Source organism: Aquila chrysaetos, chromosome 22 (genome assembly GCF_900496995.4).
Source record: "Aquila chrysaetos chrysaetos chromosome 22, bAquChr1.4, whole genome shotgun sequence".
NCBI lineage: Eukaryota > Metazoa > Chordata > Aves > Accipitriformes > Accipitridae > Aquila > Aquila chrysaetos.
In genome coordinates, this window is record NC_044025.1 from 17837523 (window position 1) to 17853524 (window position 16002).

At 40.5% G+C, this 16002-nt stretch overlaps 1 protein-coding gene across 3 annotated transcripts in view; it reads left to right on the plus strand.

Annotated features, from left to right (window-relative positions):
• The window catches only part of TRPC7 (transient receptor potential cation channel subfamily C member 7), an 81280-nt gene that overhangs the window by 18620 nt on the left and 46658 nt on the right, over window positions 1-16002 (plus strand). For all 3 annotated transcript variants that reach the window (XM_029998432.1, XM_029998433.1, XM_029998435.1), the window contains exon 3: window positions 12746-12928. In XM_029998432.1, the coding sequence (XP_029854292.1) occupies window positions 12746-12928 (183 nt within the window). The remainder of the gene's footprint in view (window positions 1-12745; window positions 12929-16002) is intronic.

Genomic DNA, 16002 nt, shown 5'->3' on the forward strand with positions numbered 1-16002 from the left:
AGGGACCCTAAGGGAAGGAGTTGGTAAGGGTGGTGAGCAGAGTTAACTCCCTTACGCATAAATAATCCTGGGAGGAATCTGTAGGAAAAGAGGAGAAACCCCAGCAATATTAATGTGTTTGTTCCTCCCCTGCCAGAAACATCTGATACTAAATTTCTGAATCTGAAGGTACTACACTCCAGTAAATAGGTGGCACAGGGGCTGTCAGTGTGCTTTCTCTCTGCATAAGTGGTTGGTGACTTTTATTTTTCTTCCTCTTGTAGCCTGCTGTAGTGATTATATTAAGTCCAGATTTTCCATATAGTTCTTAAACCCGGGGTACGATGAGGAATTTAGAAATTAATTTTTGTTATGTAAGGTGACTTTTATAAATCCTTCTGAACTGCCAAGGCCTAGTGGCAACTAATTTTACTGAGGCATGATTTTCAGGAAATATATTTGTGTGTGTGACATCTTACATAGAGTAACTTGGAGCATATTGAATATATTTAGAAGAAAGGGGTTTAGAGTTCAGAGATCCCCTTTTCATCCCTCTTGAAACTGAACTTTTGATAGTGAATACAAGGAGAGAGTCGTTTACCTTTGATACAGGCAATCTCTGGATATTTTGTAGTCAGAGTGAAGCATAATAAAGCTTGTAAAATGTTAATGAGGAATATAAGCGTTTTGACTAAGTAGAAGGAAAAAAACAACTGACATTTTGAGATAATTTGCTGTGTGCGGAGGGGATCTGTATGAAGGCAAAGTTAAATACAGAGTTATATTAAGTTAAAGTTACTGTGATAGAAAAGCAAGTGAAATAAGGTTAAATTAAATGAATATAGTGCCCATCTGTGTTGTGGAGTCATATACACCACGTATAGCTGAGTAAAGGAAAATAGGTAGCTGGTATGAAGATTTAAGTGGTATTTAACTGGCTTTTGGGAGCTCTTTTAGCAAAAGTGAGGCTGTGATACCTGGTCCTCACCCTGTTTCTGCTTCTCAGAGACAAGGAGCGAAGAAAATTGTTTGGGTTTAGAGATGACTGATTTTAGGAATGAAGATGATTTGCCTACATTGTGTTACTCTTTTGTGTGCAAGCACTGTTCTACAACAGCTTTTTGAGTACAGATGCTTGGAAGGATGAATCTAACAGACATAAGGACTGTCACAAACCCAGCTGACAGGCAACAAATAGTTTAGAAATACTTTCAAAATTTAATTACACATAAAAACTTCAGCTTACCACAGTGTCACTAATTTCACATTTTGTATTTTATAACAACTTTAACATGGGAGAAAAGCCCCAGTAGTTGGCAAAATCATGGCTCATTTGACCATTGTATCACCTTCAGGTTTGTTGAACCCGAAGATGATTTCATCCTCACCCTTTGAAAGAAATATGTACAAAGAAGCTGGTGGACTAACCGGTGGGTCTGACCCGAGGCTGACCACTGCTCATGGATTCCTCTCTTTATACAAATGAGGAATAACAGATCGCATCTTGGATTAAGGGATCCATCACAGCTAACTAATTGATCAGCAGTTATATCAGTTAGGAAGGATTTATGCTCTACCACAACCTTTCCCAATGATCCGGGCTATCCCACAGAAATTTACCTTTGCCTCTCCAGTCTCTAAGCAATAAAGGGGAGACAAACTCCTCCGTGCCGCCTCTCGCTGTTCTGCTGGCTGCCCAGCCCAGGTGCCAGAGGACTTTCTGTCTGTGCGGGCAGTTGGATTCTGCTGCGGCAGAGCCGAACAGCCCAGGACTGCGCTCAGCCATGGCCCTCGCTGCCGCTCCGGAGAGGAGCAGCTCGCGTTTCTCTGCCAGCTTTGCCGCCAGCTGCTAGTAGCGCGGTGATAAATAGGGGGAATGATTTGGCCAGTTGCCTGTGTTTAGTTAACAGTGACAGAGTGTTTTCCTTTCTTACCCACTGAGCGTGCAAGGCAAAATGAGTCCTGGTATCCAAAACCGGTGCACCTACTCGATGGTAATGAAGAGAGGGCTCCTGCCACTTGCAGCTGGCCGTTTTGAAAGGAAAGGCATGTTGGTCCTTTCCATCCTAGTCACTGGATCCTCTGCAATGAGTGCAGAGCTTGTATGACTTTGAGCTTGCCCTTACTAGCACACTCACCGTTTGTCTCAGAGAGTTTTCTCAGAGCACTTACTGATATAAAATTACATAGTAATACAATTACCCTTCCTCCTCCCCTCAGCAAAAAATGATACGAAGATGGGTATACTCTAGAGCGCCAAAGACAAAGACATTTTTCAGAAAGACAAAATGAAATTATTGGTGAGGGAAGCAGATGGAAGATGATGCTATCACTATTGCAATATCAGTCCAATATGATATTGATAAGCTTTGTGTTTAATTAGTAACGCCAAATGCCCAAGCATTCAGCTAAAAACCAGCACTGGTTTTTAGGGAATAGTTAGGACCCGGGCAGTCTATTATGAGCAAGATGACTGGTTTCCAAAGACTGCCGCTCATTATTCTCTTTGGGCAAGGATATCTACTGGAACTACAAATGAGCATAATTAGGACTATTACTCTGAATAGAATAATAATACTAGATCAGCAGATGGGAGAACGGAGTCAGGTACGTTTGTCCAAGGCACTGTAGGGAATTAATATCGTATTAATGAATGTAAACGAAGTAACATATTCTGAGGATCTCAAGTCCAACATTAAAGAGGATGCAGATGGGAAGTGATTTAGTTTATCTTTCATTGTGTTGTTAATTGTTGTTATTGTAGATAATTATAATGAACTCATCCTCACTGCGTCTAGGCAGACTATCCACTGGATTGTGGATAAACAGGAATGGTATACAAACAAGTTTACATTGCCACAAAATGGTGCTAGGTACTTCAGTGTCTATGGGTTTTTGGCATTTACATGATCAAAAATGGCAATTTCCTGGAATATAACTTGTTGCAGGGAACTTTACACCAGTGCAGCGTGGAAATTGCTCATTGCCAAGTGTGTCATTTCATTGTCACTAACCAACCCCCAGGATTGGGACTCATTTCAGAACAAAGAAATGTAATTACACACTTTTTATATTCGCATTTCTGTTTAAGATAGTGCTGCAGCATCACTTCTAAGTGCTCTTCTTAGAGCGAGGATGATGTCCGTACGTTCAAGAGTACTCTGTACCAGGACTCTGCAGCTGGGATCACATTTTTCCAACGTGCTCGGTTGCTGCTTTGGTGCTGTGGGGACCAGAATTTCATTCACTCTGATGTTTGTGACTAGTTTTCCAAGGAGCTGTTGCTGCTGGACATTGGGAAATGTGGTACTTGTCTGTCTGAGATCTGGAAGACATATAGTTATTTTAGTTCTCGATGTAAGCTGCATCATGGCTCTCAGTTAAGCCAGCGTTCACTTGCAGGCTGGATTTAGAAGCAGTCTTTCTCCTGATATGCAGATGCAGTTTGTAGCCAAAATTCCCATGAGAAATGGGACTCACAGCACCTTTGAACACACAAGTGTGTTCCTTAAGCAAGCTGAAAGTGCCAAATTTAGCTCAGCTTAGGGGATAGATGTAGCTGTGTTAAGTAAATAATTGCTTTAAATTTAAATCCACTATTTTCTCCCTTTTTTTCCCATCTGGTTTTCAGGAAATGTAAGGGTTTCAAGCAGCTGAGCTGAAAAGAGCCACACAATTGAAGGAGAGCAGCTAATGCATTTAGTGCAAGGAAACTATCTATTCAGTCTCAAATTGTATAGGAAATGTGGATCTTCCCCAGTGGTGCTTGTAACAGACAGATCAGGAATGTAATAAACATGGGAAAATGCCAGAGAGGAGAAGTATGGATGGCATGTGAAATGAGGAGCTTGGCCCAGAGGTAACTTTCGTGCTTTGATACATCTATCACATCAGAGCAGCAGATTTGCTGCCCCTCGTCTTGTGTGTGTGTGCTCTGTTGAAAACAGAATAGGTGGCAAGAAAAAGAAGTTAACCCCAACACTGCATTGGACTCCTGCCCTTGTGAAATGCATCTGGCGGTAAAAGAGGAATTCTTCTGCATGATGATAAAAGTAAGGTTGAGATAAATGTTCCTCTAATGCAAGAGGCATTTGCATCTTTAAAAATAAGAAAAGCCATTTCTCAGTGTCATGTTCCCACACAAGGAGCAAGCAAATATTTGAAAATAATGGAGAGAGATTTGGAATCTTGCACTGCATCATCATGAGCTTGATTTTACTGCTGACATTAACAGATCCTAAAGTCTTCTTCACCAAGAGAATTAGTAGAGTATTATTTTGAGATGTGTAGTTTGTATTTAATAAAGAGAAGCTGTTGACAGGACACAGAGAGCCAGACCCTCTCCTTCACTGAACGTATGTATTCCCTACATTTTGCATGCCAAAATATTTAGTTAACACCTCTCTATAGCCTGTCCTGTTTCTGTGACATCCAGGGACTTGATAATTTATCTTCTGAAAACAGGTGTTTCAGCATAAACTTTCAAATGAGCTTGGGGAAATCTGCAAGAAGGTAAAAAAAAACACCTTTTAATTAGCTGAGGAATCAAAAGCATGTGGCTTATTTGTGACATGGGTTTGAAAGCCAGCTGAGATGATGTGAAAGAGAAGTACATCAAGCATCAAATGCCATCTTATGCTGAAAAGCTGCTATGCCAACCTTGAGAATTTAAATACTCTAATTTAAAAAAAATTATTGTCAACCAACATAATTTCTGTTCTAAGTATATTTAAATATCTTCAGAGACTTGGAATAGGGTTTTCGTTCTACGCTGAATAGCGCTGATGTTTCTGCACACATGCATGCTACGGAGATGCTCAGTAATGGTACTTGTCAGGAAGAAGGTGACATTGTGGGAAAGGAGTAGAGGAGATGGAGGTGTTCTTATAGCAACTTCTTAAACGCATATTTAAAAAAAAAAGATTGTACTTTGTTCAGGGTGAGAACTTTAAATAAGTCAAGTGATTCACTAATTTCAGTGTAGAGAGAGTTCACAGGTACAAGAAATTTATTTTAAGTTTCAAATAGAAAAAAATCAATATAAGTAATAAAAAAAGTTGAGAGTGGACTGATCCTGCAATTTCTTATGCTAAGGAATCTAAAACTTTGGCTGAAGAGTCAAGAATTGTGTTCAGTCTCAGTCCTTAGCTTCCTCCTAGGATTATGTGAATGGATTCCTAGCTTTACTTCCCCAAATAATCCACCCATTAATTTTAGATTAAAAAAGAAAAAAAAATACATTTTAAAGAATTGTTTCAAGGGGATATCAAAGTGAAGTATTTTGCATTTTCCAATGTTTTTATTGATGGAAAGAGCTTGCAAAATTTATTAATTGGTTTTGGTTCCACAGAAGCTGTGTTTATGACAAAACTGAACAATTTCCCAGAAGCAGTTATCAGTAGAGTTGGTAGATACATAACAGCTAGAGCGCGAAAGAGTAGAACCAAAACAGGGAGGTGCAAACCTATCCTTTCTGCTGCTTTTGACAGTTCCCACTTTAAAGCTCTTGGAACGTTATTGTTGAAGCTTACACATATGCCTGGACCTGTGAAGGATGCTGTAAAAGCACAGTAACAAATTTTAAGGGATTTTTTTAACTCTGCCACAGAAACCATTAACACCACCTTGGCTGGTTTCCTTAAGGATTTGATATATCTGCCAGTCAATAGGTATAAGGTGAAATCCAAAGTCAGTGGTTTGTTTGATTTCTTACTGCTCTAGCCCTTGTTGAAGGGGTATGCTGTCTCAGAGATCAGCTTCTGGGGTGCATATGAAGAGGTGAATTGCAGCTAGAAAGCCTAACCTATTGAGGAGAAAAAAGAGGCACCAAAAAAAATTTCTTATTGTAAATCAGTCAATGCAGCTGCCATTGAAGTCTTTGCAATGATGCAAGGAATGTTATTTTCATGGCTCATTGGAAGCCACACAATTTTTGTCCTCAGTCAAAGCATACTTGGTTTCTGGACTTCTTTGGCCAACAGTAATGTCAACACAGACAGCACTGTCTGCTTTGTCCTTGGGCTCTTTTATTGGACACATCTCTTGGTGTCCCCTGACACTCCCTCACAGGATTTAAAGTCACCCTTTGCCGGGAGGCACTGCCCCGCTGCTGCACCATGCTGCAGCCTGGCACTCTGCAGCGAGCAAACGCTTGCCATGTTTCTCTTGGCTCCATTTAGAAAGGTCCGAATTGCTTGGAAAGCAACAGACACGCACTTTTGAAATGTCAAACTCTTGTATTTGAACAGATTGCTTATTATATTATGCTCACTGGAGGTGAAGAAGTCAAGGTCTGGATCATTGGAAAAACGAACCAGCGGCATCTGTTGCTACCTCCAGACATAATTCGCAGCATGCACCTGAGGAAAGAAGTGTTTTAAATGAGAACTTGGCTTTATTTTCAGAGCCATGCCCACTGAATATAACATACTACACCCAAAGTTCCAAAAAAATCACCGATGAGCTGCCACTTAAGAAACAAGAGAACACAAATCAACTTGATGTTGTGCTTTCTGGAATATTAACTGTACAGCCTTGGCATAGTCTATGCATGTAGGCACTTAGTCTGGAAACAATAGAAACGCACTCGGCTGTATTCAAACGTGTCAGAAGTTACGTGCACAGTCGCCAGAGCTCTTTGGAAGGGATGCTCGGGGCACTTCAGAAGATAACATGGTTACAGGAGCAGGATCAGTGCAGGGCCCTTTCTTAGTCTTGCCTCTCATCACCTTCCCTCCCACAGGCCTTGTGCTTTTTTTCATTCCTAAACATATGGCCAGTCACAGACAGTGTAAATACCCAGAAGGAAATTTGTCCAACAGCTTCTAGACTGGCTTGTGCATATTTCATGTGATATCTAATTGGTAAATATTTATAAGCATTTTGTATATTTGACATGATGGTTTATTTAAAAACTTCGTTTCAAAACTAGCATGTAATATTAGTGGCTTTCTGCTGCCCTCCTTTCTCTCACCTTTGTTTTCTATCTACTAGCGTTTTTATTTGGGGGAGTTTTCTGTTCATGCTTACAGAATTACTTCTCCATTTTATTTCTGCTGCTTCTTCTCACAGTGCTAATCTAAGCAATGCAATATTTCTCCCCGTGATATATGTGTATGTGTGATGTAGATCAAATACAAAGAGCCAAGAGCTTCAAGGAAGCAGAAAGAGAGGCTCTGTGCAATGTGCCTACAGCTTTCATTTGCACAGCAAATTTAATGCTACCCAGAAATGCCAGATTTACTGCCGAGTACACAGCTCCTGCATTGCTCACAGACGGGAGGTTGGATTCAGCAGGTTTGTGCCGTGCAGTTAATCTGCAAACACACTGAGAGCACGCGGAGGCTTTCTGGTGCGATGATAGCCCCAGTCACAGATGCTGGACGTTCATGTCCATTGGTTCCAGAAATCTTGGATTTGTATGGAAGCCCTCAAATTCCAGTGAAGCAGACTTATAAAAGACAATATGGACAGAGCCCTAGAGAAATGGTGACTCTAGTATATAGCCACCATCCTGTGTCTCCTCCCCTTTTCCTCCTTTTACTTGGAAAAAAAAAAAGTGTATTGATAAGCAGCATTAGGTTGCTTTTTTTCCTAGAAAAAGGTCTGTAGATTAAATCATTCTGGGCCAGATATATGGTTACATATTCAAAGGAAATTCATCTGTGATACTAGTTTTTCTGATCAGAAGTCTGACCCTGAAGCTTTAGTATAGGCTTACAAAACAATTAGTTGTATACAGGATAGCAGTAAAAACTGTGAAACTTGGAATTATCTCTGCTTAGAATATCTATTGATGGGTTGTGGTTCCTGTACTGCTCTTTAAGGGTGTTATTTGGAAGCAATTATTAGATTGAATTTAATTAAAGGTCCTAAATGGTAACATATGGAGTGATTTTCATTAATAGTGCACCTGTACAGGTTGTTCTGTATTTGTGTGCCATGCACCATCCTGTGGGTCTGTGGCCCCATTTCAAGTGACAGCTGTGCAGTGATTAATCTACAATGATTACAACAAAAAAACCCTGCAGGTCGATTGACAAACTCATCCCACTTCAAAATTCCTGAAGCCCGAAAGAAGATTACTTCAGTGCTTCACTGAAACACATGCTTGCAAGCATTTCATCAGCATCAGCAGGACTTGAACATTAACTCAAGTGTGTTCCTCAATCTGGGACTGGGAAGGTAGTTTGTAATTGCATATAAAGTGGTTCGATCCTCTTAGTTTCTGAACCGTTGTCCACACTCCAGTTTCTGGTGAAAGCTCGTCTGCACTGAGAGGTTCAGCAAATCTCAGACCTGCTCACTGCACGTTGCAGCATCGAGGCCAGACATTTCTGTGTGCCATCCAAAATGCACCTGCAATGCTGGCATTTCAGAGGTAGGCTCCCATGGAGGACGCTCCTTTTCAGTGCTTGACTGTGATTGCTTTTTAAACAGGGGTTGGGTTTTTTTTTTTTCATTAACTAGTCAAGACAGGTTGCTGGTCTTACTTTTTCTCGTCACTAAACTTTTTACTCAGACTGCCTGCCTCTGACCTGAAACAGCTCTTTTCTGAAGAAATCTGGGTGGTTTTGAACAGATGTGGAGACATGACAGAGTTCATTTAGAACATAATCAACAGATAATAATAGGGTATTCAGAGAAATTGCAGTGAATGACAAGTACCATCAGCCTTTTCAAAACAGCAAAATTAGACATTTTTAACTCCACATGCACAACAGTGTTAGAAGAAGCAGGAAATGACTAATTTGGAATCCTTTTATTATGTTCTAGTTTTTAAAAAATGATATTGTAACATTCTCGAGCATTATCCTGATCCTTCTCTGCTCGCTGTCTCTGTAGGAAATAAAATACTGTTCCATGTGTTATTTGAAGCAGACTGGCTCTCTTGTGTACTTAGTTGTATCCTTCACCTTCCTCCCTGAGCCCTGACAGCACTCAGCTTGTCAGGATGAGGCCCCAGTATCCCTCACGTATGATTTGCGGTTTTCATTACTGTAAAGATCCATCTGCTTTATGAAACCTGTAATCCTCCGACTTCTATAATGTGGTAGCTAATCAGAGTACTCGGGAAGGTTTGGGTTATTGTCGTTGCCTGTGTCTGTTTTCACAAGGCTGCCGAGAGGACCGAGCTGGATTTTGTGTCTCCAGCCGTGAGTTCCTTGCTGCGGTGGGAAGGAGGACCTCCGCTTGCAGCCCACCGCCTGCCCAGGCTTGCAACCAGAATGGTTCAACCCAGAAACGTATTTAGACCGGGAGGGCCATGAAATACTTGGTTTGTTGGTCAAACCCAGCTGGCAGAGGCTGTGGCGGAGCGGGGACTGGCCCTTTGCGCCCCAAGGCCCAGTGGCCGTCTGCCCCTCTGCCTCCTGGCAAAGTCGCCAGGAGTCCTCAGGGCTCTGATCCTCAAACACCTTGGTGTAAAACTGGAAATGCATCCTGGTTCTCCTTCACCTCTGCCTCCCGACTCTTCCACCCCTCGATAACCCTTGCCCTGGGGCTGCAGCCTTCTGTCCTATGAAAAAGCGAGCCCCACCACTGCCACGGCACTCCTTTGTGCAGGGGATGCAGGATCTCAGATACTTCCAAATGTGTGAAATACAGGCAATTTATACAGCACTGGCACACCTACCAATATAGCTTGTGTGCTGCTTGTAAATCTTCTTGGCTTCCCTGAGTTTTTTTAGCACGCGTCATGGCTTGCAATTCAGTGTTTTATATGCAGGTAGGTCATTTCTGCTTGCGTCATCAAAGCTACACTATGCAAGCCAGGGTCAGGAGAAGCTTGGCTGTCAGTCTCCTGCTAATCTCAGTCTTTAGTAAAGATACAGCCAATAACCTGTGCTTGCAAAGAGAAAGACGCTGACATGAGGAGAGTCGCTGTGTTCGCTGTGTTCTCACCATCAGACTGAACAGGATTGTCTATGCTGACTGTGAGCATTAAGCAAGCCACAACAAAGATGACAAATGCTTTTGTAAAAGGGATCGTCAGAAGACACAGCAGGTTCAGTGATCATTGAGGCTTGTCTTAACATGTGAGCAAAGTCTCATGAGAGCAGTAAGCTGCTCTCCTGCCCGGCTACAGATTGGCTGGAAGGCACTTTTATTTTATTTTATTTTATTTTATTCTTTATACAGCCTGTATCTTGGGTAGATAGTGTTGCTGCTTGTGTCTACTTAAAAATTGGAGTAAATAATTCTGAACAGAAAAATCATTCATAGTCCCTGCAAATGTACAGAACAAGCAAAAACATTAGGCTTGGAGATGTGAATAAAGTTGGGTCTTGATGGAGTTTGCCAGCTGGGAGCCTGCCATTTACAGTTGCTTTAGAAGCACTTTCCTAGTTGTTAACTAAACTGCTTTCCTTAAAGAAAGCAGAAGAGGAAAAATAATCTGATCTAATACATACTAGTTGTTCAGATGATGTGGAAATGATGAGAATTACCTGAAATGTACTGGCTAACAGATAAGCTTGTGAACTTTGTAAAGGGTACATAGAGAATGGTATTAAAGCTTAGCAGAGTTCTCACCCTTGTATTTTTTAAACCTGCTGGGCTAATTATGTGTCTCGATTACCTGTGGCAGCTAGGTATTTCATTCCCAGCCTACATCTATTTTCAGATCTATCTATATTTGCTGTCCTTCACAATTCCTGTAGTTACTTCCAGGCTGATATTTTTGTTTGGACATCTATTCTCTCAGTGAACAGGCAAGCTTTCTATTTATTTAAATTCATCTTGGTATGGTGAAGATTAAAGCACAAAATTGATTAGAGAGGAGCGCTTTGAATCCATAAAATACAATCTTTTTTTCATTTACATTTCAGACCTTACTTTACCCCATATTTGATCACACTCACTCTACAAACCTTATCCCCACTAAATACCTAGGTACTAGATTTAGATGCAAATGTACAATCATTTTCTGCCTGAACCTTGAGGACATCTTAATGCACTAAATTGGCACATTTATAGAAGTCTTGGTGCCCCAGTTTCTGCAGTGGGACATGCACCTGCTCTACCAGAGATAAACATCTGCTTGTTGTTATGTCTCCTTTTAATGAAGATTTGAAGTTCCTGCTGATCTCCATTTATGAACACTCCAATTAGAACATGCGGTCTGATTACAGCACTCAAGGAGGAAAAGGGAAACCCAGATTTCAACCTTTTTGATAGATAAGAGGATGTAAACGTACAAGTTCCGCCTTGCAGAAGGTCTCACCACTAAAATACACGCTATCCCTCAGCTCCTCAGCCCCTTCTCCTAAACACCTATCAGAAATGGCATCTTCCCTGTTTCTGGGAGAATGGTCTAATCCCAGCTCCGAAAGGCTTTCTGGTTCCCTGTGACTATTGAATTTTTCTGTGCTGAGTGAAACAGCTCTTCATAGCCTTCAGCACACAGGACAGCATAGTAAGCAAAGTTGGGACACACACATTAGAAGCAACCTCAAACCTATGACAAAGTCATCAAACCAACTTATTTAAAAAATATTAAGTATCAAGAGCATCTCAATTCTGAAGGGGAAAAACTGTCCAAAGAAATTTAGCCACCTCTAATAACATCATATTTTAGACAGCACTGTTCTACTTAATTAATGAATGTTAGCACAGTGCTTTGAGATCCTTGCCTAACAAGGAAGGCTAATACGTTGCTATGTGTAAATGTTAGAATTAATAATTTAGAAAATATAGGAGTACAAAGCCAGGTTACTCTCATCATTTCATCAAATCCAGGTTTAACTATCTTCTTTTTTTGGCTGCTGGCTTAATTAGATAAGCTGCTGAATTTAATTAACTCATCAAACCTAATTTGAAAAGATCTCTCAAGTCAGTAAGAGCTTGTCTTATGCTTATTATTTCTATTTGTTACATCGAGTCTTTAATATCACTATTTTGTTAGGATATTAATGGTAGCCTTAATTGTGTTCTAATTTACTGCATTTACACAGATGGTGGCATTTTCCTCATTTTTTAAGTGTCAGCATGTGAAAATCAATCACAATTTAATTTAAGGCAGTGAAACTGCTCTTCTAGCTCTCTATCAAGACAGCTACATACTATCTCTTTTCCCATAAGTGTAATTTAGGTTTGCAAGGTGAAATTATTTCATAGGAAATCACGTTGAGTTTCTAAAGTCCCATTTGCTGGAGAAGTGTTATGACAAAAATGATCCTCTGGATGCTCTTTTGGGACTGTTTAACCAAATTGGTAGGTAATAAATTTGAAACTGAAATTGGTATTACAACTATATAATTCATTTGAACACATCTGTATGTGATGCTCCAGCTTGTTGTGCCAGCCTGAAACTCCTTGAATGTTACTAAAGAAAGAATTACTAGCAAAGAAACTAAATTGTAAAACTTGCTGTAAATTCTGAGCCATTAGCAGGACCTTTGTTTGGCCATCTTTTCACGTTCCTAGATGATATGCCACCCAGAGAAGAGAGATACAGCGACTGCTTAAAAACAAAATTTCCCTATAAATTATTTACTTGTTGTTCTGTAAAGCATGCTCTATTGTAATGTAAACTATGTTGCTGATAGAAACATTGCTAATTAAGACTGGAGGAGTTCATGTATATCTGTGAAAAGCTAGCTACACCACCCTGGGTGAAATCAAGTGCTTTCTTACTATTCCAGTCAGTAGTTTTGCAGAAGTAACCTTGCTTACAATTGCGCTCTCTTGCTTTTTTGGTTTGTTCGTTTGAGGCATGCTTTCACGTGTGCAATTAAATAATTCATTTTTCTCTGTTTTCCTTTAGAACGACTATAGAAAGCTATCTATGCAATGCAAGGACTTTGTTGTGGGGGTGCTGGACCTGTGCAGAGACACTGAAGAAGTTGAGGCTATTCTGAACGGAGATGTGAACATACATTTGTGCCCCGAGCACCACCGGCCAAGTCTGAGCAGGATTAAGCTTGCTATTAAATACGAGGTCAAAAAGGTAAGCTATTTCTTTGGGTCCCTGGTGATTATGTCTTCACATCTAAATTATGCTGCCTTGATGTCACCTGAAAAATAATAAATGTAAGATAGATTTCTGTGGGACCAGGACTATCCCTAGAATTTTAGCGTTTTATGGCTTGATTTGCATTTTCTCACACACTTTAATACGGAGAAGGTTATTTGCAAGGGGCATATTACAGCAGGTATGGCATTTATTTTAAAATGATAGACATGGATGTATAGACAGCCCAAGGGACTGCCCGTAGAGCACAGTGCTTCTTGTGCAGATCATGACTATGAGTCTCTGAAGACTTCAGCAGGGACCAAAAGTTGTTACTGTAACACACTGAGGGTCTTCCTTCCTTCAATGTGATTTACATGAAGGTAAGGGATGAACCTAGCAGATGCTGTGGCATCTTTGGCCACAAATTATAAAAGAAGATAATTTAGTCCAGGTCCTCACCGTTCCCAAACCATCTGTCTTTCCTTCAGACTGCATCTACTGCTTTGACTGAGGAAATAGCTGGCCCCTGCAGCCTGACTGAAGTCAGCAGACCGTCTCCTGTCTCACTTGTCTGCTCTCAAATGCTCCCTGACCACTTCACTCTGATCCACATCTCCTGTTAGTCTCCAAAGCCACTTGCAACCATGAAAAATGTTTCCTTTTCTGTAATGTTATAGAAAAAACATATACAAAAAGTAGCAATTTTGTCGTTGTCAAGACCCTTTACTACAGTCTGATGAAAAGTGCAATCTAAATTAAAAAAAAAAAGTTTTCTAATTTTTATTCAGAATTGGATCAAAACCTCAAAAATCAATTTCTGATTAACTTGGAATTTTGATATTTTTGAAAGCATGTGAAAGTAGATAAACATTAATAAAAAGTGATAGATTCCCAGCTTCTACTCTCCTAAAGCTCCGCATCTGTATTCTAAGAGTTCAGATTTCCCCAAATCTACAAAACGGAAGGAAGATGTATACTTTAAGGAAAAACATGAAGACTGAATGACTTTTAGAAGTATTTTAAACAAACATCTAGCTTCACGGAAGTATGTTGTGTGAATAGAAAATTTGATCCTGGCAAATCCTAGGCCTGGGTGGTCCCAATTAATTGCTCCTACAATATGCATTGATGGAAACTGGGCTCTTGCTACGGGACTCAAAGAGCGTTCCAATTTTTCAAGCTAACATCTGCTCTCTCTTTCCCCTCCCAAACCCACCACCTGCTTCAGTTTGCCTCTTGACTGTACTGCTGTGCTGGCTAGAGAAGGTCTTTTCCTGTTATGAAAGCCATTAATTAAAGAGAATCTTAAAACTCTTATTTGAAACGAATTGCTTTCATGCAGGAGCACGCAGTATGAAGCCAAATATTTCCTCCTAGGATGTTGTGTCTCTGCACTGTTCCATCACCAAAACTGAGCGTAACATCTCAGTTCACTCTTAGATGCCTTTCAGCAAGTGGGGTCAAGTTTAGTTATTGAAGCTGTTGCTTTGATAACAGGAGGCCAAACTTGCTCTGGTGCTCTTTCAGAAAATGAACTCATCTGAAAGACACTGATTGCACCTCATCAAAGAATAGACCCCAGTGGCCTATGCTCTGAGAATTATCATGAAGTTGGTCGGAACCTCAAGCCTTTTCAATGTATGAAGTCTTTTGCACTATTTTGCTGCTTTATTCTTCTAAATATTTGTGTCACCCTTTAGATACCAAGACCTTTAGCCAGACCTCAATTGCTGTTAGTTATTGTGCCGCTTTGAGCACATTCATCCTAGCTTAGCTGGTTTCAGAGCAACACGGCCTCCATTTCTTACGTTGTATATATGTGCACCTTTTCGTAATGCATGAACACTGACCTAAAGCATCTGTGGTATGTCATATACAGTTGATCTTGTTATGTATAAATATCTTCTTACGGCCAGGAAAGCTGAGCGTCCCTTCTGGATCACAGCAACTTGTTGCACACTGATAATAACTGTTAAAGTGATTACAGAACATAAACATAAGCATTCATCAACCTCACGTTGGCTCTCAGGTTAGCACTTTTCAGAATATTCTTTTAAGCAGGCAGTATATATCTATGTTAAAGACGAGCATTTATCTGCTAACTCAAAAGTAAGATAGTTCCATTTGTGGGAGGCAGACACACACTCAGATAAATGGCTTTGGTTATTGGCAGTGGCTTATGATAATAGACTGATATTTATCACACTTGCTGAACAAAGAGATTGTGTTATGGTAACAGAGTAATGATTTCCTTAAGAGGCAATACATTTCAGGTACAAGGTTTTTTATCCAGCTGAGAGATATTTAGGCTTATATATACAAACCCTGTGCTTTGAAATCTGTTTTCATTTCAAGAGAATCCTATAATAGAGAGGGGTGAGATGGAGGGTGAATTATTGTACATGTTTAATAAATCAATTCTTGGACAGATTCTGTAAATTTCAAGTCACTTTTTCAAAGCTAATGCAATGACTCATAGGCATGAGATCACATGTGGCCTCCAAGTGTGAAAGGCAGAGCGAGGCAGGCGCAGCGAGTGACTTCCCACCCACAGCACCCAAACCCCCATCGCTTGGTCTGACAGTGCTCCCTGCCCAGGCCAAGTCTGGGTGCTGAGACGTGGGTGGCTGTAACTCACCCAGAAACAGTCCCAGGGACGTGGAGACCTTTCCAGTTCTTTAACTGCACTCTGGGACTGGAATGACACAGAAATAGTTGTGTTTGCCATTTTTTTTTTGTCCTGGAAGTTTAGTTGGCAGGGTAGGACTAATGAAGGGACTACAGCTGTGCCTGCCACCCCTGCTCCCCACCTCTACCATTAGCGTCAACATTCAGATGGTCAGTTTTGCATTCTCCAGCTCAGCAAGCTCTAGATGAGCCAGGGAAATAAAGATGTTCTTACTTAAATGAGTATAGAGCTCCTGAAGTGTTTTATATTTGTTTTTTCCCATGAACAGCAAGAAGAATCTTAGACAAGACAACTTTAAGGACTTCAGAATGATCTGAGAAAATAAAATAAAAGAGGAGTTGTTATGGGGTTTTTTTCCATTAAGTTAGTATCCAGACTA